The sequence below is a fragment of the Mytilus edulis genome, chromosome 1 (assembly GCF_963676685.1).
Source record: "Mytilus edulis chromosome 1, xbMytEdul2.2, whole genome shotgun sequence".
NCBI classification, from domain to species: domain Eukaryota; kingdom Metazoa; phylum Mollusca; class Bivalvia; order Mytilida; family Mytilidae; genus Mytilus; species Mytilus edulis.
The window spans coordinates 109948836-109976787 of record NC_092344.1 but is presented as its reverse complement, the minus strand read 5'-3'; the positions used below and the strand labels follow the sequence as shown (position 1 = coordinate 109976787).

Below are 27952 nucleotides of genomic sequence, written 5' to 3'. Positions count from 1 at the left end.
GAAACCAAATTTCAGAAATCCTGGCATTGTAGTTGCTGAGAAAAATGGGACGAAAATTTTTAACTTGGCCATCTTGTGTAAAATGATACAAGTGTTCGGTAAACAGGAAGTTTTTGAGTGATGAATCTGAAAATGCATCACACGGTATAGTTGACTTATATAAACCCTGAAACCAAATTTCAGAAATCCTCGCATGGTAGTTCCTGAGAAAAATGCGACAAAAATATTCATGGGACGGACGGACTGACAGATGGACTGATGGACGGACAGACAGAGGTAAAACAGTATACCCCCCTTTTTTAAAGCGGGGGTATAATTATAGTTAATTATAAGGAATATATATTGAAAATTTGTCCATGGGACAGGGATGATGCCCCCGTTGCATATCATATAAAGTTAGAAAGGGACTGTAGAATATTAAAATTGACTCTACCCAAATTTGAACTTGAACTGTGTTTTGTAGTAATAAGTATTGTGTGTAAGTTTCATAACATTTGGTTGAGGAAAACTTTAATAAAGTAAAAGAAAGGAAACAAAAAATTTTGTAATTTTTCCATTTATAAAGAGGTATAAAGTGACACTCCAAAAATTCCGACATGATCTGTTTTTTGTAGTAATTAAAGAACCTTAGTGAGCACGCTCACATACCCCACATCCCCACATTGTCATTGGAGAAATTAAATAAGTGTAAGGAAAAAAAATTGTATAAGAAAAAATATTGAATAATAATTTCCTGTCAATATGCACATCAACATAGTATGTCCTTATTATCTACAAAATTTCATGAAATTCTGTTGTGTGGTTTTAGAGGAGTTGAGATGACAAACTGTTGCAGAAGTACATTGAAGCAAATAAGTTCAAAGGGGCGTAACTTCTAGAAAAAAAAATTGAATCGTAATTTCCTGTCGATATGCACATCTACATAGTATGTCCTTATTATCTACAAATGTTCATGAAATTCTGTTGTGTGGTTTCAGAGGAGTTGAGATGACAAACTGTTGAAGTAGTACCTTAAAGCAAATAAGTTCAAAGAGATGTAACTCCTAGAAAAAAAATTGAATCGTAATTTCCTGTCAATATGCACATCTACATAGTATGTCCTTATTATCTTAAAAGGTTTCTTGAAATTCTGTTGTGTAGTTTCAGAGGAGTTGCGATGACAAACTGTTGTAGTAGTACAATAAAGTAAATAAGTTCAAAGGTGGGTAACTCCTAGAAAAAAAATTGAATCGTAATTTCCTGTCGATATGCACATCTACATAGTATGTCCTTATTATTAAAAAGGTTTCGTAAAATTCTGTTGTGTAGTTTCAGAGGAGTTGCGATGTCAAACTGTTGCAGTAGTACATTAAGCAAATAAGTTCAAAGGGGCGCAACTCTTATAAAAAAAATTGAATTGCAATTTCCTGTCGATATGCACAACTACATAGTATGTCCTTTTCATCTGAAAAGGTGTCCTGAAATTCTGTTGTGTGGTTTGAGAGGAGTTGCGATGACAAGAAACAGGACTGACGGATGGACGGACGGATGGGTCAAAAACATTATACCCTCCGCAACTTCGTTGCTTGGGGTATAATAAGCATTGTGTATAAGTTTCATATCATTTGGTTGAGGCAAACTTAAATAAAAGAAAGGAACAAAAATTCATTATTTTTTTTACTTATAAAGGGGCATAACTCTAAATCAGTTAAAGTGACGCCACCAAAGTTCAAACTCAATATGTTTTTTAGTGTGATAAGCATTGTGTATAAGTTAGAGAAAGGAAATATACAAACTTAAAGCCCCCTTCCAATACAGTGGGGGCATTAAAAAATAAAGAAAACAAAATGAATATGACCATATCCCATAACCCAAAATATTTCTAAGTGACTTAATCAAATAAAAGAAAAGAAATAAAAATGAAAAGCTCTCATCAAAAAGTCAAAATGAATAAATGATTGACTGAATTACAACAACCAGCATGCTTTACAGCAGTTATATGCCAAGTTTAAGTTCACACCAAAATTGTTTCCCTATGAACTAAAAAAACTGTCTTTTCAAACAAGATGTGTATCTTTAGGACACCATGCCCCACTTTCTCTATCAATGTTCAGAGAACCATAAAATCTGGGTAAAACCCCTGATTTGGAATTAATTTTTTAAAGTTCAAATCATATTAAACATGCAAACGATATTTTGATGTGATACCAGAATTTTATGTTGAAGTAAACTACCTATAAACCCAAACTTTAACCTAATCACTGAATATTGAAATCTTGTTCAAACCCCTAATTTGACATATAAGACCATATAACTTAGAAAGTTAGCAATATAATGAACATGTGTTCAATCTGTTCTCTGTATCTTAAGTTTTTTTTCAAGTTCTTTTCTTTTTATTCTTTGTGTTGATCTGACAAGTCAAGCCTTTTCCAACAAATTTTATAGTATGCCACATTCAGCGACATTATGTTTGATTCTGTAACAAGTCAGAAGCCAGCTGTAATTCAGTGGTTGTTGTCTGTTGCTGTTTATCATAGTTATTTTTTTGTTTATTGCATAAATCTGGCAGTTAGTTTTCTGGTTTGAATTGTTTACATTAGTCATGCCTTTTATAGCTGTTTATGAGGTATAGGTGTTGCATTGTAAAAGGTATTACAGTGGCCAGTCATTGCTAAATTTTAATTTCATTTGGTCTCTGGAGGAGAGTTGTCTCTTTGGCAAGCATACCACATCTGCTTATTTCTATCTAAGTTTCAAGTTAACTTAAAGAACAACTGCAAGGTTAATCAAAACTTTAATGTGAAACAAGAGGGATTAACAGACAGAAAGAGGCACAGTCAGGCAAAAAGAAAAATCAATGTATTCATCTATTTCTTAAATTTCAGTTATTTCAATTATAATCTAAGAAAAAATATTGTATGATGAATTTAAACTTGGCATAAAACTGTATACAGGGGTGTGGTGTGATTAAATAATTTGTTTCAATGCAATGTAAATATACAGAACAAGAATGTGTCCTCAGTACACGAATGCCCCACTCGCACTATCATTTTCTATGTTCAGTGGACCGTGAAATTCGGGTAAAATCTCTAATTTGGCATTAAAATTAGAAAGATCATATCCTAGGGGACATGTGTACCAAGTTTGAAGTCAATTGGACTTCAACTTCATCAAAAACTACCTTGACCAAAAACTTTAACCTGAAGCGGGACAGACGGACGAACAGACAGACGGACGGACGGACGAACGGACGCACAGACCAGAAAACATAATGCCCCTCTACTATCGTAGGTGGGGCATAAAAATATAAAAAGAGGTTTACCCTTCACCATGGTAACAGGAATAGCAGCATGCTCTGTTGTTGTCTTCCAGTTTATCATTCCTGTAAACATGCATATCAGTATGTATTTATGGAGATTGAAGCGCAGTTATATGGTCTCATACATAAGAAAGAAAATCTATCATGATTAAAAGTATTCCAGCATCAATGGATATCAATATCTTATTCATGCATGAAGTAACTTGAAAGAAGATATTCAATTTTGATTGTTCATTAATTGAAACAGTTAATCTGTGCCAGATAACTATATTAAGGCTATAATGAAATGATTAATATGATATATAAAATGTTCAGACGTTGAAATCTACTATTTCCTAGTAGTTATATGGGGTATATAAACATATATATTGTCAAGCGTGTATATTCTGTAACACTCTTCAAATAACATATTTTTCAAAAGCAATCTGAAGAAAAAGTAATTTTAATTTTTTAATACAATTCTGAATGAAATAAGCAATAGGTTTCAAGATGCATGTCAATATATTAAACATTCAGGATACAAAATGACAGCTTGTTGTTTATCGTATAAAATAACCAATTGTAAGACTGAAGAAAATAAACATATTGGGAGGTATAATACCCTTGTAACACTGACCATTGGCAATAGACTGATAGGTCTGGACTCTGGACTGAAAAATGGTGGGTGGAAAAATACCCTTGTAAACACTTACCATTGGTGATACGATAGTAAGATTGATTGGCCACTGCTGTAAACAGGTGCTGGGTAGAAAGATATCTTTGTTAACACTTACCATTGGTGATACGATAGTAAGATTGATTGGCCACTGCTGTAAACAGGTGCTGGGTAGAAAGATACCTTTGTTAACACTTACCATTGGTGATACGATAGTAAGATTGATTGGCCACTGCTGTAAACAGGTGCTGGGTAGAAAGATACCTTTGTTAACACTTACCATTGGTGATACGATAGTAAGATTGATTGGCCACTGCTGTAAACAGGTGCTGGGTAGAAAGATACCTTTGTTAACACTTACCATTGGTGATACGATAGTAAGATTGATTGGCCACTGCTGTAAACAGGTGCTGGGTAGAAAGATACCTTTGTTAACACTTACCATTGGTGATACGATAGTAAGATTTATTGGCCACTGCTGTAAACAGGTGCTGGGTAGAAAGATATCTTTGTTAACACTTACCATTGGTGATACGATAGTAAGATTGATTGGCCACTGCTGTAAACAGGTGCTGGGTAGAAAGATACCTTTGTTAACACTTACCATTGGTGATACGATAGTAAGATTGATTGGCCACTGCTGTAAACAGGTGCTGGGTAGAAAGATACCTTTGTTAACACTTACCATTGGTGATACGATAGTTAGATTGATTGGCCACTGCTGTAAACAGGTGCTGGGTAGAAAGATACCCTTGTAAACACTTACCATTGGTGATACGATAGTAAGATTGATTGGCCACTGCTGTAAACAGGTGCTGGGTAGAAAGATACCTTTGTTAACACTTACCATTGGTGATACGAAAGTAAGATTGATTGGCCACTGCTGTACCCTTACCATTGGACTTAAAACAGGTGCTTGAGTTGTAAACAGGTGGTGGACGGAAAGATACCCTTGTAAACACTTACCAATGGACTGTAAACAGGTGGTGGGTTGAAATATACCCTTGTAAACACTTACCCTTGAAAACACTTATCATTGGATTGTAAAAAGGTGACAGGTGTAAAGATACCCTAGTAAGCACTTACCCTGGTTAACACTCATTAGACTGTAAACAAGTGGCAGGCCGAAAAATATCCTTGTAAACCCTTACATTGGACTTTAAACAGGAGCTGGGTGGAAAGATACCCTTCTAAACACTTACCATTGTAAACACTTACCATAAGACTGTAAAGAGGTGGTGGATCGAAAAAAAAACCTTGTAAACACTAAACATTGTACTGCAAACAGGTTGTGGATGGAAAGATACCTTTAAAACACTTACCATTACCCTGTAAACAGGTGGGGGTGGAAAGATACCTGTTGAAATTATCGCAGGAACATAATGTTCCAACTATTGTACATGTCTATTGTCGACGTTGTATTGTCAGTGATGTGTCCTTGGGCGTAAATACGTACTTACATATTAAATTTAATGGCTGAACAGTTGTTGTAATATTGTTGCCTGAACTATCATCTATATTTATGGTGCCTTGACCAATGGATCTCGTAAAATTGAAATCAGTCCAATCGGGGAACAGGAGCGCTGTTACCAGATTATTCCGAATGAATTAGATGAAGCAAAGGAGAATTCGAAATTTCACGAAGAAGAAGTTATTGCAACACTCGGAAAACTAGTGCAACCAGATGCTCCGCAGGGCACAGCTTTATATGACCGCAGAGGTTGAACCCTGAACAGTTGGGCAAGTACGGACACAACATTCAAGCTGGATTTAGCTCTAAATTTGGATTGTGATTAAATAGTTGACACAGCATAGGTTTCGGACACAGAATGAATGTGGTCTAATGAAACTTAAAATATTTTTTTGCCTTTGAGCAATTCACTATGCTGTTGAATATTAATCCTCTCAAAAAAATGTTTGAAGAAATTTACCCCCCCCCCTTTTTTTTCACATCCCCCTTTCTCTTTTTCCAAAACTGATCTCAAATCAAATTTCTAATGGAGTTTGCAACAATAACTACTCATTTAAATACATCATAAAATATTAAAATGTAAAATAAAGTGCTTGTTATCACTGAATGGTAAAGATTGTTTTAATTTATCAGTTGGTTGTAAAAGTGCATATACATTGTATATTGTATAAAACAATGATTTAAGTTGATTCAACTACTATTCTGGACAAAGAAAGATAACTCCAATTGAAAATTTCTTGCTATTGCACAATATTGTGCAATTAGATATTTCTTGCTATTGCGCAATACTGTGCAATTGAAGATTTCTTGCTATTGCGCAATACTGTGCAATTGAAAATTTCTTGCTATTGCACAATACTGTGCAATTTAAGATTTCTTGCTATTGCTGAATACTGTGCAATTGAAAATTTCTTGCTATTGCACAATACTTAATATAATAATTTTGGATCCTGATTTGAACCAACTTGAAAACTGGGCCCATAATCAAAAATCTAAGTACATGTTTAGATACAGCATATCAAAAAAGCCCAAGAACTCAATTTTTGTTAAAATCAAACTTAGTTTAATTTTGAACACTTTGGACTTTAATGTAGACCAATTTGAAAACGGGACCAAAAATTAAGAATCTACATATACAGTTAGATTTGGCATATCAAAGAACCCCAGTTATTCAATTTTTGATGAAATCAAACAAAGTTTAATTTTGGACCCTGATTTGGACCAACTTGAAAATTGGGCCAATAATCAAAAATCTACGTATATTTTTAGATTCAGCATATCGAAGAACCCCAAGGATTCAATTTTTAATGAAATCAAACAAATTTCAATTTTGGACCCTTTGGGCCCCTCATTCCAAAACTGTTGGGACCAAAACTCCCAAAATCAAACCCAATCTTCCTTTTATGGTCATAAACCTTGTGTTTAAATTTCATAGATTTCTATTTACTTTTACTAAAGTTATGGTGCAAAAACCAAGAATAATGCTTATTTGGGCCCCTTTTTGGCCCCTAATTCATAAACTGTTGTGACCTCAACTCCCAAAATCAATCCCAACCTTCTTTTTGTGGTCATAAACCTTGCGCTTAAATTTCATAGATTTCTATTTACTTAAACTAAAGTTATAGTGCAAAAACCAAGAAAATGCTTATTTGGGCCCTTTTTGGCCCCTAATTCCTAAATTGTTGGGACCAAAACTCCCAAAATCAATCCCAACCTTCCATTTGTGGTCATAAACCTTGTATTAAAATTTCATAGATTTCTATTCACTTTTACTAAAGTTAGAGTGTGAAAAACTAAAAGTATTCGGACGAAGATGACGCAGACGATGACGCCAACGTGATACCAATATACGACCAAAAAATTTTTAATTTTTGCGGTCGTATAAAAACAAACATTGTTTGAGGATTTAAAGGAACAAATTCTAAAGTTAACAGAACTGGGAAAATGTGGAAATGAGATTATAGATTCAGATGAATATTCAGTGGATATGGAAACGAAGATTCACCACATACGTAAGTTCATACAAAATGTCCAAACACCGCAGTCCTGTCATATTGATTCACATACAACAACCCACACATTAAATCCAGAAACTATACCGTTTGTTCCAACGCACAACATAGCCAACCCACACAACGCACAGTCGTTTAAGAACTCGTCTGTACAAGCCAGTCACACGTTCAACACACAGCAAAGTACATTTTCGTCAGCTAGTAGTCACCACCTACCTAAACTTTTGCTTCCAATATTCTCAGGCAACATCTTAGAATGGCAAACTTTCTGGGACCCATATGAGTCGGCCGTACACCTTAACTTGTCACTTACAAATGTACAAAAATTCAATTATCTGAAAGCACAGCTACATTTTTGTAGAACATGACGCATTAGGATCAATTGCAGGTTTCGCACTAACAAATTTCAACTACGATGAAGCCGTAAATTTGCTTAAAGAGAGGTTCGGTCAATAAAACAGGTATTACGGGACCTCTGTAAAAGCATTTTAGATGAGATCAATATAATGAATGCAGAACAAGAGATAGAGTGGTCACACCTTTTGCCCACAACATCAGCTTTCTTTGCCGAAGCGAAATCGACAAAGTCCAAATCTTTCAAGAATATTGAGAAGACCTTGTGTGTTTTGTCATGAAATACACACACCTACCCAGTGCAGTAATATAACTGACACGGAATCCTGCATGGACATGGTAAAACGAGATAAGTTTACTGCCTTGGTAACCACAGACTTAACGAATTTAGATTTGAGAATACATGTAGATATTGTAATAGAAAACACCATACAAGCTTATGTAATGCCCACAAAACAAACGACACAAAACCAAGAAATGAATTAAGCGATATAACACATACAAATTTCTGCGAAAAAGATAACCTGAGTAGCAACCTGCCAACAAACGTTCACCTCGTAAATGATATTCATGATACCGAACAAGATACTACCATTTTGTACTCTCAATCAACCAAATCGAGATCAAATATACTTTTGAAAACCGCCGTAACTCAAGTAGGGTCGAACAGCTCTACATTGACACAAATATTCTCCTTGACGAAGGAGCGCAAAGATCCTTTTTAAAGCAGGGCGTAGCGAATAAACTTAACTTACGGATAGAGGGAACAGAAATTACACAGACATCAGCATTTGAAGGTAAAGAGAAAACAGTGAGACACTTAGAAAAGACAACAGTCTACCTGAAAACCGACGCAGGACACGTATTGCCAATCAAAGTACTGATAGAACCTTTCATCGCTATGCCTCTTCAGAATCAAATGAGTAACATTGATACGAAGTATGAATATTTACGTGGTTTAAAGTTAGCGCACACAATGACACAGCAAGATTCATTAGAGATATCATTGCTAGTATGTGCAGACCACTACTGGGACATTGTAGACGACCATATAGTACGCGAAATGGTCCAACCGTCGTGATATCAAAGATCGGATATTTGCTTTCAGGACCTACATACAGTAAGGAGATCAACACGTCAAATAATAACATGCTCAATGTTTTCATTTCACACGTTGCTGTAGAATGCAATCTAGAGATAATTCAGAATTTGGAGTCTATTGGAATCAATAGTAAGGAGATCGGAGAAGATAATGCATATACATGTATTAAAGCCTATCTGGACAGTTTAATTCAGTTGGATACACGTAAAAATAAAAATGTTGCTTGGTTACCATGGAAACGAGACACTGATGAATTACTTACAAATGTAACCATTGCGAAGAAAAATACAGAAAACGTCACGACAAGACTCATTAAAACCCCAGATATGTTGAAGCAATACGGACACGATATTTAAGAACAGGAACGTTGGCAATTCATAAAAAAGATGAATAAAACAACAGAAACTTCAAGAAAGAACTGCATTACATTATTGATCATGCAGTACAGAAGGAACCAAGCATCACCTCTAACAGAATTGTTTACCACTACCGAAAAAGGAAAAGATGGAAATTTGGATATCTTACGCCGTTACATTAATTTAATGGGACAAACGATAATAATGAACAATTCAGTAGCCAATACAACACTAACAGAACATTCTGTGACAAAATAGCCCGTGAGACCATACAGAAGTGGATTCACCAGTGATGTTAGCGATGAACATTAACAATTACACGTATAGTGCAAAGTTGAATTTTATTTCATTTCATGAGAGACTTTAATTGAATTTAATCGCTAAATGTAATTTCCGTTTTTTATATGATTTGCTCAGTATTACAAAGAAAAACACAACGTGAGAGACAGTTTCAAAGTATTATTATTTATTAATGGACAGTTATTTATCAGTGAAACAATTTATCAATGGACAATTGAGATTTTTAGTAAATTGTGATAATTTTTACTTTTTCGCGGCCCCAGTATGTTCAGATTATCGCAGGAACATAACATTCCAACTATTGTACATGACTATTGTCGACGTCATATTGTCAGTGATGTGGCCTTGGGCGGAAATACGTACTTGTATATTAAATGTAATGGCTGAACAGTTGTTGTAATATCGTTGCCTGAACTATCATCTATAATCCCCTTGTAAACAATCACCATTGGACTGTAAACAGGTAAACAGGTGGTGGGTGGAAAAATACCCTTGTAAACACTTACCAATTGACTGTAAACAGGTGGTGGGTGGAAAGATACCCTTGTAAACACTTACCCTTGTAAACACTTACCATTGGACTGTAACCAGGTGTTGGTAGGAAAGATACCCTTGTGCTGACATGAATTGTCATTGATATGGTTATATTTATAAATTTACTGTTTACAAATTTTTGAATCTTTTGAAATACTAAGGTTTTTCTACCTCAGGCATAGATTACCTTAGCTGTATTTGGCAAAACTTTTAGGAATTTTGGTTCTCAATGCTCTGCAACTTCTTACTTTATTTGGCCTTTTTAACTTTTTTGGATTCGAGCGTCACTGATGAGTCTTTTGTAGACAAAACGCGCGTCTGGCGTATATAATAAATTCAGTCCTGGTATCTATGATGAGTTTATTGTAAACCATTGGACTGTAAACAGGTATCATTGGACTGTAAACAGGTGGTGGTTGGAAATATACCCTTGTAAACACTTATCATTGGACTGTAAACAGGTATCATTGGACTGTAAACAGGTGGTGGTTGGAAATATACCCTTGTAAACACTTATCATTGGACTGTAAACAGGTGGTGGGTGGAAAGATACCCTTGTAAACACTTACAATTGGACTGTAAACAGGTGTAGGGTGGAAAGATACCCTTGTTAACACTTACAATTGGACTGTAAACAGGTGGTGGGTGGAAAGATACCCTTGAAATCACTTACCATTAGCTATAGTTAGACTGATAGACCTGGACTGTAAACAGGTGGTGGATGGAAAGGTACCCGTGTAAACACTTACCCTTGTAAACACTTACCATTGGACTGTAACCAGGTGTTGGTAGGAAAGATACCCTTGTAAACACTTACCATTGGACTATTAATTGGTGCTGTGTGGAAAACTACCCTTGTAAACAGGTGGTGGGTGGAAAGATACCCTTGTAAACAGGTGGAGGGTGGAAAGATTCTCTTGTAAACACTTACCATTGGACTGTACACAGGTGGTAGGTGAAAAGATACTTCTGCAGGCGCGTAGCTGCATATACGCTAACACGCAGTTGCGTGCACATCGATTCGGCATAAAAAAAAAAAAATATGGCAAAATAAAAATATAAATTAAATGATTAAAGGAAACACATATGTTGTCACTTTTTATTTTATTAATGAAATGTTATTAAATAACGGCATTTGGTTTCAAAATAAAAATTTTATTGGAGATCGACAAAATCGGACAGTAACTTGTATCTTTTACAAGATTTGAATTTGTTATACTCAGTCTAAGACATGTAGTTTCGGAGCACATTTTACGGAGTACGGTTTATCTGTTTGGAATGAGATGTTCCAATCGGCATTAAATTTATCAGATCCCGAGGCGATGTGTTCGTCAGACAACAAGACCCAATCACCCTGCAAACACGCCAAAACAGTATTGGAAAGTCTCATTATATTTTGCGTTCATAGACCATATGATAATGAAACTGGAGAGTGGAGTCGCGTCTGGTATTATTAGAAAATCGCTTCTTTGCGCCGTATCTGCTTCCTTGTGTTGTTGGAAATATCACAAACGAAGAAATCTCTGAGACATACGAAACAGACCTGGCATGTAATTTTGACGAATTCAATTGGGAGGTCGCTCGATGGCGAACACGTACGCTGATTTATAACACCTCGCGAGTGCTACCGTGGAGATATATCAAGGTACTACGTCTGTTGGAAACTTGCAAATGTACGATCAACAATGAACAACGACAGGTTATCATCGCTTAGGCATTACTGCATATTCATCGGGAATTCAGTGTTAATATTGATAGTAAAGAGAAGTTCGTTTCTGCCTAGACCCGAAGAGCAGATTTTGGACAATTTTGAGTAATTTCGGTATCACAAAAATGTGTTGTTTATGTATTCAATTTACTATTATTCACTCTATTCAGAAGATTAATTAATAGTTTTCATTCATAAATTGTTTATAAGTCCTTTCTACATGTAGCTCCTCTTTTAACCGTCCTATGACCGAAAACCGAAAAAAAAAAAAAATATCTGCATAAAAGGGTCTCAAATTTTTTTCTTGCACATCATTTCGTTCTAGCTATGCCCCTGTTCTGTAAACACTTAACCTTGAAAACACTTATCATTGGACTGTAAACAGGTGGTGGGTGGAAAGATACCCTTGTAAACACTTACCATTGGACTTTTAATGGGTGCTGGGTGGAAAAATACCCTTGTAAACAGGTGGTGGGTGGAAAGATACTCTTGTAAACAGGGGGTTGGTGGAAAGATACCCTGGTAACAGATTGAGGGTGGAAAGATACCCTTGTAAAAACTTACCATTGGACTGTAAACAGGTTGTGAGTGGAAAAATACTTCTGTAAACAATTACCCTTGGCTATAGTTAGACTGATAGACTTCTGTTAACAGGTGGTAGGTGCAATGATACATTTGTAAACACTTACCATTGGCTATAGTTAGACTGATAGGTCTGGACTGTAAACAGGTGGTAGGTGGAATGATACCCATTGTAGATACTGATGCCTCATCACTACTATCTGTTCTCAACTTCTTAGCAGCAGATGGGTTATCTCCCCCTGATATTGGATTCATTATTTTTCTGAAAAGCAGAACATCACAATGTAGACTTATAAGATGAAGTTAGTAATCCATAACAAAACTTTTTTTTCATACTTAACAATTGCCTGTACTTTTTAAATGTTAGTAGGTGATAAAAATAATATTTTCTTACAACTGGAAAAACAAGAGCACACAAGTTAAAATGTCTTGTTTGCTTTATCATAAAAATAAGAAAATGTGACAACTGTACTCCAACTGAGACCAAATAATGTATACATAATGTAGGTCACTGTATGGTCTTCAACAATTAGCATAACTCATACTGCATACTGTATCATAAGCTACAAAGGACTACAAATGATAAATGTTAAACAATTAAAGCGAGGATCTTATGGTCGGATTAATGAACAAAAAAATAAACAGAAAATGAATATGATATACAATCAACTACCTGTGAATTACATGCTGCTGACTTGGGGCAAATACATGTACATACAGAATGTGGCAGTGTTAAACATTTTTGTTGGCACCAAACATAATCCTCCGCCTCATCAATCAGAACACATCCAACATCCAATAGATTTAGTGTAAAGATATCATTAACAGTTAGAGAAAACAAAACCTGTTACCATGCCAAAATAAAGATATTGATAGATTGTAGGACTGTGTTTACGGATCATGATTGAAAACATGTTGAAACTCTTGAACATAAAAAAAAGTACTACTACTGGTAATCAGTATTTAAGATGTGGACCAAGCATTAGTTTAAATTCAACCAATGACCTCCCCAATTCAAGACAAGCATGCTATGATGTGGAGATCAAAGCAGTATCAAAAACATGTACATAAAGCTTGTTTGCCATTGCATTTAAAGCTCAAATTTAACTTTTATAGAAATAACCATATTTTTTTCAGCATATTTTTTAAAAGCAAAAAGAATGTATTTGATGGATGCATTGTACATAGTTCAGGAAAGAGGAAATACAAAAAAAAAATGAAAGAGGTTTTTCTATGAAGGTATAAATTAAACAAAAAATTTTAATTTACTTCAATGTATGAGCTAATTGTGGAACAGTTTGTCGATGATAATCTGTTTGAATATTTAACATGTTTAATATAAACATTTTAAATATTTTCCTTTTTTAAAATTTCTCATTAGCCATCAAGTAACAAATAAGCATATTACTTGAATATTAAAATGATTTCACCTTTCTACACAATTATTTAGTGTAAAAACTCATTTTTAGATATAAAATTTAAAAAAAAAGTATAAATTTACAAGACTTGATTGGTTTCTAACTTAATAAACAAAGGACCAAACATATACAACATAACATGATAATATAGTATGGTATGTTGCTTTTAAAAGTTAAGTATCTAAATTAATTTGTTTTAAACATTTATTTTTAGAGCCTAATAATCATTGATAATCCATATTTTCAGATATAATGAACACATATGTTTGCAAAATAACTGTCGTTGCTACTGGTCTAATGTCGAAAAATGAAGAAAGACACATTTTGATTATTAAACATTGTATTTGATTGGGTCTAGTTTGATTGAAATAAGAACATAAGTTGAAAAATATTTTTTCAATGTCTCAGCCTCGTTTTCGCTTAAAATTTTATGTTCCGCCGGAGACCCAAAAACGAGGTATGTTTTGTCACATGATTTTGTAGAACTGGGCATGCCCAGTTTTACAATTGTCTGTTGAACTGGGCATGCATTGATTTACAATTTTCATATGATCTGTACGTTATGCACAATTCTCCAGGAAATTGTACAAACGAGCAGTTCATATATATGCATGTAAAACAATGAAGCCTAGATCATCAAACAATTGTAAAACTGTGCATGCTGATGCACGTTAAGGCATGCAACCAGGTCCATCATACAATTGTAAAACTGTGCATTCGTTTATAATATGGAATGCACAGTTTTACCTAAGTTTGTTGAAATGGGCGTGCATTGTTTAACAATTTTCATACGATCTGTACATCATGCACGATTCCCCAGAAAATTGTGAAAACGAGCAGTTCATATATATGCATGTAAAACAATGAAGCCTAGATCATCAAACAATTGTAAAACTGTGCATGCTGATGCACGTTAAGGCATGCAACCAGGTCCATCATACAATTGTAAAACTGTGCATTCGTTTATAATATGGAATGCACAGTTTTACCCAAGTTTGTTGAAATGGGCGTGCATTGTTTAACAATTTTCATACGATCTGTACATCATGCACGATTCCCCAGAAAATTGTACAAGTGAGCAGTTCATACATGCATATAAAACAATGACTCCTAGATCTTCAAACAATTGTTAAACTATGCGTGCGTTTATTATTATGGAAAGCACGATTTTACCAAAGTTTGTTGAACTGGGCATGCATTGTTTTACAATTTTCATATGATCTATACATTATGCACAATTCCCCAGGAAATTGTACAAGTGAGCAGTTCATACATGCATATAAAACAATGACTCCTAGATCTTCAAACAATTGTTAAACTATGCGTTCGTTTATTATTATGGAATGCGCAGTTTTACCAAAGTTTGTTGAACTGGGCATGCATTTTTTAACAATTTTCATATGATCTGTACATCATGCACAATTCCCCAGGAAATTGTACAAGTGAGCAGTTCATACATGCATATAAAACAATGAAGTCTAGATCATCAAATAATTGTTAAACTGTGCATTCGTTTATTATTATGGTATGCACAGTTTTACCTAAGTTTGTTGAAGTGGGCGTGCATTGTTTTACAATTTTCATACGATCTGTACATCATGCACGATTCCCCAGGAAATTGTACAAGTGAGCAGGTCATACATGCATATAAAACAATGAAGTCTAGATCTTCAAACAATTGTTAAACTATGCGTTCGTTTATTATTATGGAATGCGCAGTTTTACCAAAGTTTGTTGAACTGGGCATGCATTTTTTAACAATTTTCATATGATCTGTACATCATGCACAATTCCCCAGGAAATTGTACAAGTGAGCAGTTCATACATGCATATAAAACAATGAAGTCTAGATCATCAAATAATTGTTAAACTGTGCATTCGTTTATTATTATGGTATGCACAGTTTTACCTAAGTTTGTTGAAGTGGGCGTGCATTGTTTTACAATTTTCATACGATCTGTACATCATGCACAATTCCCCAGGAAATTGTACAAGTGAGCAGGTCATACATGCATATAAAACAATGAAGCCTAGATCTTCAAACAATTGTTAAACTGTACATTCGTTTATTATTATGGAATGCCCAGTTTTACCTAAGTTTGTTGAAATGGGCGTGCATTGTTTTACAATTTTCATACGATCTGTACATCATGCACAATTCCCCAGGAAATTGTACAAGTGAGCAGTTCATACATGCATATAAAACAATGAAGCCTAGATCATCAAATAATTGTTAAACTGCGCATTCGTTTATTATTATGGTATGCGCAGTTTTACCTTAGTTTGTTGAAATGGGCGTGCATTGTTTTACAATTTTCATACGATCTGTACATCATGCACGATTCCCCAGGAAATTGTACAAGTGAGCAGGTCATACATGCATATAAAACAATGAAGCCTAGATCATCAAACAATTGTTAAACTATGCGTTCGTTTATTATTATGGAATGCGCAGTTTTACCAAAATTTGTTGAACTTGGCATGCCATCCATCTGGAAATCTGCACCGCATACTTCCCAACAAGGGTTAGAATCCCGACTCAAAATCGAAACAGGTAATTTTATTATTTCCTTCGTCATTTGTTTGGACAGTTACATGAAGCCGACTTGCGTTGCTGAAATCATTCACGTGCGGCATCTTTTCCGAGTACATGTTTAAATATACTTAATCGGCAATGCGTATAGCGCCTTCGTTTGTTTAAAGTTTCAATGATCATTTTCATTTTAAAAAAAGAATGTATACTAAATGAAAATGAATAAGACGAAAAACCAAACCTTGTTTTCCGGACTAATATTTCACACGCGTCGATTCCGAATCTAATCTTCCAACTGTCTTACTCGGTTGAACAAATTTTGAAACGTGTATGGATATGATGTTGTTTCTTTCGTGAGCTGTGAAGACGTTTTTAGTAAATATGGTGAAAATGTACCACAATTTCAATTACCATATATAAAACGAATCATGTTTAAATGAATTGTCCTTTAAAATAATATCATTTGTATATACATGAATAAAAAACTAATAAGTAAACTTTCGAGAACTATTTTCTTTCGCGCATTTTGCGTAATTTGTTAGTTATTCGGTTACCCCCTGGAAGAGTTTCGGTAGTTATCACAAATTCGATTGATCCCATGTCTGGAAAAAATTACGATTAATTGACACCTGATTAAAATTAACACATACAGTAATAATTGCATTTAACTACATTCATAAGTGTCAAACACTTATCATTTGATCATGTGATTCCATGCAGTGTCAGAATTGCAACCCGCGAATTCTGAAGCTAATTATAAAGTGCAAACTATGTAGATTAAAAGGGATTTTGAAAAGGACTAATCACTAATTTAATAACTTTATAATCTGGTGTGGGAACAACAAAGTTTTTATTTAGTTATCTTTAGGATGTACTTAGGTGAAATTTAAAATTGATAAGTATAATCTGGAAGAGTATCAATATAAGCAAAACAAATATTGATAGCTCTTTTTCGAGATATTGGATTTTCAACATATGGCGGGAAATGACTGACTCGGATTTTTACCTTATATTTGCAATGGTTATATTTGGATATCAATACAAAAAAGAACATCAAGAATCTGCCTTAATTTGGTAAATGACCTTTTATGAACTATCATGTCTTCTAAGAAAAAAAAAATAATGGGTGGTATGTGTCAAAATAATTTTACATTGTATTGCAGGGGAAAACACCAAGAAGTCCGAATATCTTACACAAATTCTAAAACCTCACCTAAAAATCTAAACATTTTTGCTTTCTTTATGTTTATTGACCAATATAGCACAGAAACTTAACAATTGCTGTACGCAAAGATTTTTATTATACAAAATTTATCCTTGCCGTGCGTTACTGTATACATATTTGTTTTGCCCTCTTAAAGCCAGGCAAATGTTAGTAATATGGCCCGAGAACACAGTTATTTAGTAGTGCATTTCATTTAGACAATAAATTCAAATTAAAAAAATCGAACCTGCTCTTTCTCAAAAAGAATTCTACAGTGTAGTATACTACCAGTGAGACAATTGATATCAAAATTATAGAAACTTCTACCAGCTCTAACTCAAAATATTGACAAATCTGTGTTAAGGGGGTGTAAAATTCAGTTTGACAGCTTCAGACGTGATAAAATTTTACTTCAGCACCCAATTTTTTTACATGTAATTACATCCCCCTACTTAATATTTCATGCATTTAATATCAAGAAATAAATTGGGAAAGTGTATCAAATAAAACATGCAAGTTATACACTGTTTACACTAGGGACTATAAAATATTTGGCAGTTGTCTCAATTGGCAATCATACCACAATTCCTTTAATACTTTTATAGGATATTAATTTTTCTAAGTATCAAAAAACGAGTTTTTTTAAATGTGTAATTTTGTTTATCTCGCAGTCAGTCTGCTATTGTAAAAATAAAAAAATACACAAATATTTTGTTCTTTTTTTGTATACGTACATGAATGTGTATCTTTCTTTAACGGTTGATTAATTGGTCTGTATTTGAAAGCAACTTTTAACACGGGACGTGATATTTCGTAGCGGTCAGTGTACAATATATAATATATAACTGAAGCCCTCCTCCATGTGTTTAATTTATTCGGTGTGTTAAATTGAAGACCCATTGTTGGCCTTTGACTGTTTTTCTGCTCCTTAGCTGTTTTCTCTTTGACACATTTCCATTAAAACATTCTCGATTCTATGAATACATATACATGCTTATATCATTATATGTTTATATAAAGATCTTTTTTGCAGATACCGTAGTAAAACTTATTGCGGAAAAGTGAAACTGTAAATTTTTAAATATGCGAAAATGTAAAAAACTCATTGATTGGGAAGTGTTTCTTTACAGATATCAATAGTGAGTAAGTCAGTACAAGTAATTGTTTATTATACAGAAACATGTCCTTGACATATGATGTGTATTATAACATACATTTATACAATTATATACATGGCAATTTGATATTATTTACACCCGGCCCATTGGACCTGTATGTCACTTTAGCAATTTTATATCATATGCAACAAGAGTGCACACACTGAAATGTCTCGCCTTCTATACTAATCATTGATATTATGTTGATAGTCCTAAGTATAAAGCTAAGCTTTAATACAACTGTCACATAAACTTAACATTAACCAAGATAACTAAACAAAGACCAATGAACCTTGAAAATGAGATCAAGGTCAGATGAACCATGACAGGCAGACATGTACAGCTAACAATGTTTATATACAACATATATAGTTGACCTATTACTTATAGTTTAAGAAAAATAGACCAAAACACAAAAACTTACCACTGTGCAATGAACCGTGAAAATGAGGTCACTGTCAAATAAAACCTGCGCGACTGACATAAAGATCATAAAATATTTCCATACACCAAATATAGATGACCTATGGCATATAGTATTAGATAAAAAGACCAAAACTCAAAAACTTTACTTTGACCACTGAACCATGAAAATGAGGTCAAGGTCACATGACATCTGCCCGCTAGATAGGTACACCTTACAATCATTCCATACAACAAATATAGTAGACCTATTGCAAATAGTATGAGAAAAACAGACCAAAACACAAAAAATTAACTATAACCACTGAACCATGAAAATGAGGTCAAGGTCAGATGACACCTGCCAGTTGGACATGTACACCTTACAGTCCTTCCATACACCGAATATATTAGCCCTATTGCTTGTAGTATCTGAGATATGGACTTGACCACCAAAACTTAACCTTGTTCACTGATCCATGAAATGAGGTCGAGGTCAAGTGAAAACTGTCTGACAGACATGAGGACCTTTCAAGGTACGCACATATCAAATATAGTTATCCTATTACTTATAATAAGAGAGAATTCAACATTACAAAAAATCTGAACTTTTTTTTCAAGTGGTCACTGAACCATGAAAATGAGGTCAAGGACATTGGACATGTGACTGACGAAAACTTCGTAACATGAGGCATCTATATACAAAGTATGAAGCATCCAGGTCTTCAACCTTCTAAAATATAAAGCTTTTAAGAAGTTAGCTAACACCGCCGCCGCCGCCGGATCACTATCCCTATGTCGAGCTTTCTGCAACAAAAGTTGCAGGCTCGACAAAAACCGTAAAAGTTCACAAAATAAAAATACAGAAATAGACGTAAATTAATTTATTTTTGTTTGTGAATGAATGTTGAATTTAAATTTTACAGGTTACGTCTTCTATACTATTAAACGAGAAGACCTCATTTTGTGTGTCGCTTCTCTTCTTTCCACAATACATTAATCGTCATATCTCTTTGTCCTATAGGTACAGTGCATAATCGCATTTGTCATCCATTCATATGATTATTCAGATTGAGTTATTTTGGGAGAAAAACGAGAAAAAAAAGCCGTCCGAATATGTTTCCATCATTGGACGAAATTTTAAGTCAGATTATACTTCCGGTTTGCGTTTTTCTGTATACTTTCAACATACATATACTACGAATAAAGTGTATTTTCTGTCTGATATCATTTTCAATAGATATAGGAAGATGTGGTGTGAGTGCCAATGAGACAACTCTCCATACAAATAACAATTCAAAAAGTAAACCATTATAGGTTAAAGTACGGCCTTCAACACGGAGCCTTGGCTCACACCGAACAACAAGCTATAAAGGGCCCCAAATCGTTTACTACCCGCGCCCGTCACAGAGTTTAATAAATAGAGAGGGTCTTGTATAATATATTAATGACCGCCGTGGATCGATTATTAAACTGAGAATTGAAAGTTAAACATGTTAAAAGAAAATACACTTTATGAAATATTTGCCATTGGACTTTCAGTAAACAATAAATCAAAATATATGATATTTTTTTCGGATCAAAGCTCTTTCACCCCGTCTCCTCCCGGCCAAGGACGTATATCTAATATACGTCCTTGTCCCGGCCAACTTTTGGATTAAATTTTTGTTGGAAATTCTTCCATTATACCAAGGACGTATAACTAATATACGTCCTTGATTATACACTTATTAGAATATTTGTCAAAACGCGATAATAATTACTGATAAAAACTTTTCCGTTTACTTTACATGAGAATTTTATGATTTTCAAAACTAACATGCATATACATGTATGTATATAACAGTTACGCGTGTTTAGCCAACGGCTCTCTCATGAATAAAAATCTTACTATTTTAAAATTGATTGCAACTTAAACTGGAATGTTTATGGCTTGTGAGTATTTTTACTCTTCATTTTTTTCTTTTCTTTTTATTTATTTTTAAGCACCAAAACCCGTAAAAACTGACATATTTGTCATTCACATGGTCGATAAATGTCATTTCCTTGACAATTAAGTACACATCCGGTTATTTCGGTATGTTCCGTAATTACGACCATTCACGAGGTTCCAAAAATTTGATCGGAACCCATGCATCCATAAGACATGTCGAGTTAATTAACAGATACTTAACGATTTTGCGGCATCGCACTATAAACGTTTGAAGTCCGCTTGTTGGAGTTCCTGTCAATATAATACTTCCATGGATAAACTAACTATTAGTTATTCGGACTTTCCATGCAATAGAATATCGTTTCAGGCCAAGTTAAGTTCAATGAATTTTATAAGGCTGCTTGAAGAATTTAAAATTATTATGCGGCATCTTTAAAAAATGAAGCTGCTTTAAGAATTTATAATGAGAATGCGTCATCTGTAAAAAAAAAAAAAAAAAAAAAAAAAAGTTTTTCTATAGGCATATCGTTTATCAGACTACTTTTTTCATTTTGTTTTTGTACGGGGGGGACTTTCAAATAATAAATAAACATTTTCCGTGATTTTTGCCGGTTATTTAGTTATGATTACAGATCGACCGGTCAAAATATACCAAACTATCTTATGTAAAAAGCGTAAATGATAGCCAACGAAGTTTAAGTGTATCAAACGTTTAAAGCGCAAATGTCATTTCGAGTTTTAAAAATGTAAAAGATTGCAAATATTTTGCAGATATTGTCAATAAATTAAAAAAAACATCATTATCCAATCTTTAATTACCAAATGGTCGACAGCCGTAACTAACTTCTTGTTATTAAATTTACTTGTTGACTGTGACAGGTGACAATAAACAACATCATCAGCCGTAATAAATTAGAAGACGTCACCGGAAAAGGATGATGACAATAATCATTATTGTTCCATTATACCCGTCTAATAATATTTGATTATTTACGAACGTTTATTTGGCCAGCCTCTAAAACATATAAAACAAAAGAACTTTAATAACGACTTCAAATATTTGAAAGTTTCGTATAATGGACGCACGTCAACATTCAGCAACTGTGGACCAGTTAGTAAAAAACTGTGACAAATTGATTGATGGAGGTTATCACTGTGCTGTTGTTTACTCAACACCCAATGGAATTCTTCTGACAACAGGAACACCGGTAAGAATAATTAAACACATTGTATGGTTTATAAACCAACAGTTTATTTGTCAAATTCCTATATATATATTGCCATCAAAATTAAGTCACCACGAATATGAATTCTTTATTTTTTTATAAAGCTACAAATATGTATAATGATCATTTGAAATAGATTAATGTTTAGTGTAAATACAAGATCCTGTTTTTAACTAATTTTTAGTTTTACTCTATCCTTAGCCTGGGGTCCTGGCTACTGATTAGCTCCGCTACATGCGACGCAGTATGATTGGACCAGGTTTCCAGGCTACCCTAACTCTGTTACTAATATTTTTAAAGTTTAACTAGTACATAAAATTTCAAATAACGCAATTTTAAAAATAGACAAAAATTTTAAATGCGGTGACCCTGCAGATAGGGTGGACTTCCTGAAGAAGAAGAAGTTTAGAAACATGTAGTGGACGTGGTTTTGTTTCTAAATAAATTTACGGGAATTTTCTGAATTTTTTTTTCGGAGAGAAGAAAATAAACATTGTTAAACTGTTTTAGAAAGTCTGATTTTGTGATTTTCTTGTTAGCTATTAAGGATGATTTATGTTCAGATAAATATATTTACAGTTTATTCTATAAATTAATGAATTGATTATACGTATAGGGTCGGCATTGACTGCGGCATGGTTGATGTATATCAAATCAAATTATCTAACGAGACCGCCCTTTTCCAAGTACTAATAATATTGAGGTTTAATAGATTTCAAAAATGATTAAATATATTACTGGTTGTGATCTTTAAAGTTAATATTACAATCGCCGTAAAATAGCAAAGGTTTTTGGCACTGGCTACCGAATTGAAATAAAAGGGAAAGTTTTGGCAACGATTATAGCAGAAGCGTCGACAATAAGGAAATAATAATAATAGTACTTCGATAATCTCTTTATTTATTTAAGTGGAAATATAATTATACGGAATGAGGTTGCTTGTTGCTTGACAAATTTTTGAAAATACAGGGTTTATTTTAACGAAAGACATTAAAATATTGCCTTTCCTGTTAACTGCAAAAAATAGACGGCCAATCTTAATATATTTTTGAATGTTGGTGGCATTTTCGATCAACAAAGGATTTGTATAGTAAGACTATATAACAATCATTGAATCAACATTTTTAACTGCTGCATGGCCATATAACTTTTTTTTTGTTCTAGGCCTAAGTTCGTGTAACAGAACTGGTAACAAATATGAAAAATACATTGCTAATTCTAGCGCTCTGTGTCCGTATATTCATAAAACTACTATAGTTAAGATTTGTAAGCATACGGGCCCTAGCTGGAACCTATAACTAGTAGACATTCATAGAAAACACGAAAAAATAGACGGAATGTATAGCTATCCATTTATGGAGTAGTGTACTTATAAAGGTTTATCTGTGAATATCATTTTAGGTAATAACAGATAATATTAAAAGCCTCAGCCAAAATATTATGGGTGATCCAAGATGGATACAGTCAGCGGATGACATGGAGAAGTGGTCAACAAATACCAAAGTATGTTTGCCACTGTTAGAAAAGCCCATTGAGAAGATGAGTCTTATAGACCTAAGGACAACTATTCCTTAACTGTTAAGAGCGGAAAGAGGCAGGAAACAAGTCGGATGGGGAAAAAACAATTGTATTCCAGTATGGTGGCCGTTGGATGCATTACCTTTCAAGAATGTAAATCAGAAGCCACAAGACTTTGAAGGTACAAGACTGATCATTTTTCTTCATGTTCAAAGGCTTTTGAGGCACGGTTTTGCCTTTCAAGCTTTCCTATTTGTTTTGTTTGTGTTTAACATATTTGTTGAGTATAGAAATCGACCACCATTATTTCCTACAGCCAAATTTATTAACATTCTAGTTGAGCCTAAACGTTTACCATATAAAATAGTGCAATCATATTAATAACAAAAATAAACAGTGACTCACGCACAGATGTAATTAAGTTATATACCAAGACAATATTATATAAATACGCTTTTATGCATAAATGCAAGTTTCATTTTTTTTTTTCTGCAGGAAACTGGATGAACGCATTAAGACTTGTAATCTCAAGTTGTCTGTCTCATCATGGGTTTACACCAGAGACACATTATATTGGTGCTCCGTTCATCCCCACAAGAAGATTGAGTGAAAGTGCATCCAGTGAATCAACATCCATTCAAACCTCTCCGGAATGTAGTTTGAACAAATCAAGTTCGTTTAAGGAATCAGATTCATCTTCAGATTTTAAAGCAAAGGAAAATAATTCCGAATTATCACTGGGTTCACCAATCTTTTCGTCCTCCCCAGAGATCAACATACCAGGCTCACCAAACCACAAGGAGGACAGTTCCACAACAGACTCGTCAAGCTCAAAGGAAACCAGTTTAATTTCGCCTGAATCCCCTTCACCTTCATTATTGTTGCGGAAAAGAGTAGCCCACACCCCCGTTGGAAGAGGAAAAAGGTTGAAAAGGAGAAAAATACCTTTTACTCCAAATAAATGACTAAAAATTGACTGAAAGTTATATAATCATTCCTTAAATGCAAGATTTTTTTTCTATAAGAGCAATATTCATAATACATGCACATATCACTTTATTTTTTCGTTGTTCATGTTTATCTTCGTTCAGGATTCATTAACATATGGTAAAAACTTTCATTAAATTAGGAAAAGATATAACTGACAAATAAAGATTCTTTTGCCTTCTAATAGTTGTTTTTCTAGAAATATACATGTATATAAAAGTCAAACATCTGTTTGTTCGTTTGTTGATGTGTTACATATTTGATTTTCATTCATCTTTTTGTACGTTAATTAGGCCGTTATTTTTCTCGTTCGAATTGTTTCATATTTGTTATTACCGGGCCTTTTATAGCTGATTATGCGGTATGGGCTTTTCTTATTGATGAAGGTCGTGAGGTGACTTGTAGTTGTTAATTTCTGTGTCATTTGGTCTCTTGTGTAGAGTTGTATAATTGGCAATCATGTCACATCTTCTTTTCTATATGTCTGGAGCTGGCATGTCAGTTAACTGCTAGTAGTCCTTTCTTAATTTATGTATTATTGTCATTTGGTTTAGTTTCTTATGTTACCGTTTCTAACATCAGACTCGACCTTCTCTTAAACTGAGTTTTACTGTGCGTATTGTTGTGTGTATGCTTTTTCTGCTTTGGCTAGAGGTATGGGGAGGGCTCAGATCTAAAATAAACATGTTTAACCCAGTCGCATTTTTGCGCCTGTCCCAAGCCAGGAGCCTCTGGCCTTTGTTAGTCTTGCATGATTTTTAATTTTAGTTTCTTGTGTATAATGCGGATGTTGGTATGACGTCCATTGTCACTTAACCCGTGTACTTATTTGTTTGGGGGCCAGCTGATGGATTCCACGGGGTGCGGGAGTTTCTCACTGCATTGAAGACCCATTGGTGGCCTTCGGCTGTTGTAAGCTCTATGGTTGGGTTGTTGTCTCGTTGACATATTCCCAATTTCAATTCTCAATTTTATTGACTACTCACTTCAAATTTTATTATACATGCAACATACAAGAAAACAAACAAACGCAACAATGGACAAAGACTACAATTAACATATAAAAAGATATGTTCATGTATATATAATTAGAATTACTAGGCCAACACATGTTCAGGTACGTTCCTCGTGAACGTAAATACAGAAAATCGCTTCAGACACCACAAGCGTATTAACATGATTAAGTTTTATTTTTCATTTTTCTATATATGCCCCGATTGACACCATGTTAAGCAATACAAAAAGAGATACATACTACAGCAATGAACAATAACATACTATATATGGCAGACAGTCACATCTACAATCACGTAATAGCAGACATGTGACAGTAACACATATGAAGAAAGCTCTTCAGAAGTGGTGTTAGATATTTGTGTTTTAAAAAAAAATGTCTTTTTAGTATGGATATTGGTGTAACAAAACGAAACAAAAAAAGTAAAAAAAAAACAGTTGTAAATCTATGCACTTAAATTAAAGCCATGCATAATCATGCAAGAAGTTGTAAAAATGTGCACTTGAATTAAAGCCATGCATAATCATGCAAGAAGTTGTAAAACTGTGCACTTGAATTTAAGCCTTGAATAATCGTGACCATGAATAATCATGCAAGAAGTTGTAAAACTGTGCACTTGAATTAAAGCCATGCATAATCATGCAAGAAGTTGTAAAACTGTGCACTTGAATATAGCCTTGAATAATCGTGACCATGAATAATCATGCAAGAAGTTGTAAAACTTATTCACTTAAATTAAAGCCATGCATAATCTTGCAAGAATTTGTAAAACTGTGCACTTAAATTAAAGCCAGGCATAATCATGCAAGAAGTTGTAAAACTATGCACTAGAATTTAGGCCATGAGTAATCATGCAAGAAGTTGTAAAACTGTGCACTTGAATTAAAGCCATGCATAATCATGCAAGAAGTTGTAAAACTGTGCACTTGAATTTAAACCTTGAATAATTATGCAAGCAGTTGTAAAACTGTGCACTTGAATTAAAACAATGCATAATCATGCAAGAAGTTGTAAAACTATGCACTAGAATTTAGGCCATGAGTAATCATGCAAGAAGTTGTAAAACTGTGCACTTGAATTAAAGCCATGCATAATCATGCAAGAAGTTGTAAAACTGTGCACTTGAATTTAAACCTTGAATAATTATGCAAGCAGTTGTAAAACTGTGCACTTGAATTAAAGCCATGCATAATCATGCAAGAAGTTGTAAAACTGTGCACTTGAAATAAAGCCATGCATAATCATGCAAGAAGTTGTAAAACTGTGCACTTGACTTTCAATAATTTTGCCGTGTTTGCTAAAATAAATCTTGTAATACTATGCATGCAGCATTTTTCTAATAGTGCTAGGAACTTATAAAACTTGCTGAATTGTGCATGCCCGATTATTCTGATCTTTGTCTTTTTGGGCATGCCCAGTTCTACAATTATCTGTACCCATTCATACCTGCAAAAACATGAAAAACAACCGACAAAAGTAAAATAATAAGCGCATATACGCTCTTCACACAATTCTGCTTGAAAACAAACATTGAAATATACACGTTTTTCAATGCAATATATGATATATCAATTTTAATAGCGCATTAACGTTTTTAAAAGCACTTTGGAAGCGAAAATGTCATCGAAAACTAAAAGTAGCGACGCAAACACATATTAATTTGAAATAAACAAATAATTAGTACTTCCATGTTCACAAAATGATAGAAAATATCTTTTAATTTTGCGTTAACTATTTTTGCGCAGTAAATTTCTTTTTTCGTAAAGTTTTGTGTGTTTTTTTAACACAAATTTGTCTTACCATCCAACAGGAAGTTCAATATTCTGCCAATAATGGGAGTAAAACCGAATATCTGCCAATTAATTTCGTAGCTGTTCTTTTTAACTCCCTGTATTTTTATATACTCGTGTTTTTCCGGACATTTCCGTAATTTTCTGTAGATCATTTTAGAGAAAAAACTTGATGCACTCCGAAAAAAACTACATCGGAATGTCTTTAGACTTTACGTATTCTACTTTTCGATAAAAAAAAAAGTTCTACTTTCTATTCGAAATGAAAATAATAATTAAACAATTACTTTCATTGTAACTCTTATTATTTTTTAATAATATATTTGTTCCTGAGTTGTCTTATCTATTTTTCTGGATATGTTAAATTAGTTAAAGGTTGCAAAATAGACTTTTAGAA

General features: G+C 33.9%; 2 protein-coding genes across 5 annotated transcripts in view; one reads left to right on the top strand and one right to left on the bottom strand.

The window, feature by feature from the left end:
- The window catches only part of LOC139499435 (lethal(3)malignant brain tumor-like protein 3), a 47456-nt gene extending 19755 nt beyond the window's left edge, over positions 1-27701 (bottom strand). For 2 of the 4 annotated variants that reach the window (XM_071288115.1, XM_071288122.1), the window contains exons 1-3: positions 27566-27648; positions 12480-12634; positions 3302-3361 (exon numbers count right to left, since the gene is read on the bottom strand). In XM_071288115.1, the coding sequence (XP_071144216.1) occupies positions 3302-3361; positions 12480-12627 (208 nt within the window). In that variant the 5' untranslated portion in view covers positions 12628-12634; positions 27566-27648. Of the gene's footprint in view, positions 1-3301; positions 3362-12479; positions 12635-27565 lie in introns of all 4 variants that reach the window. The other 2 variants (XM_071288129.1, XM_071288137.1) reach the window with 1 other exon arrangement.
- LOC139499464 (osteocalcin 2-like) lies at positions 23841-24843 on the top strand. Its single transcript, XM_071288147.1, has 2 exons — positions 23841-23944; positions 24259-24843. Exon 2 carries the CDS (start codon positions 24267-24269, stop codon positions 24726-24728), a length of 462 nt encoding a protein of 153 aa, XP_071144248.1. The 5' UTR covers positions 23841-23944; positions 24259-24266; the 3' UTR covers positions 24729-24843.
- Positions 27702-27952: the final 251 nt, after the last annotated feature.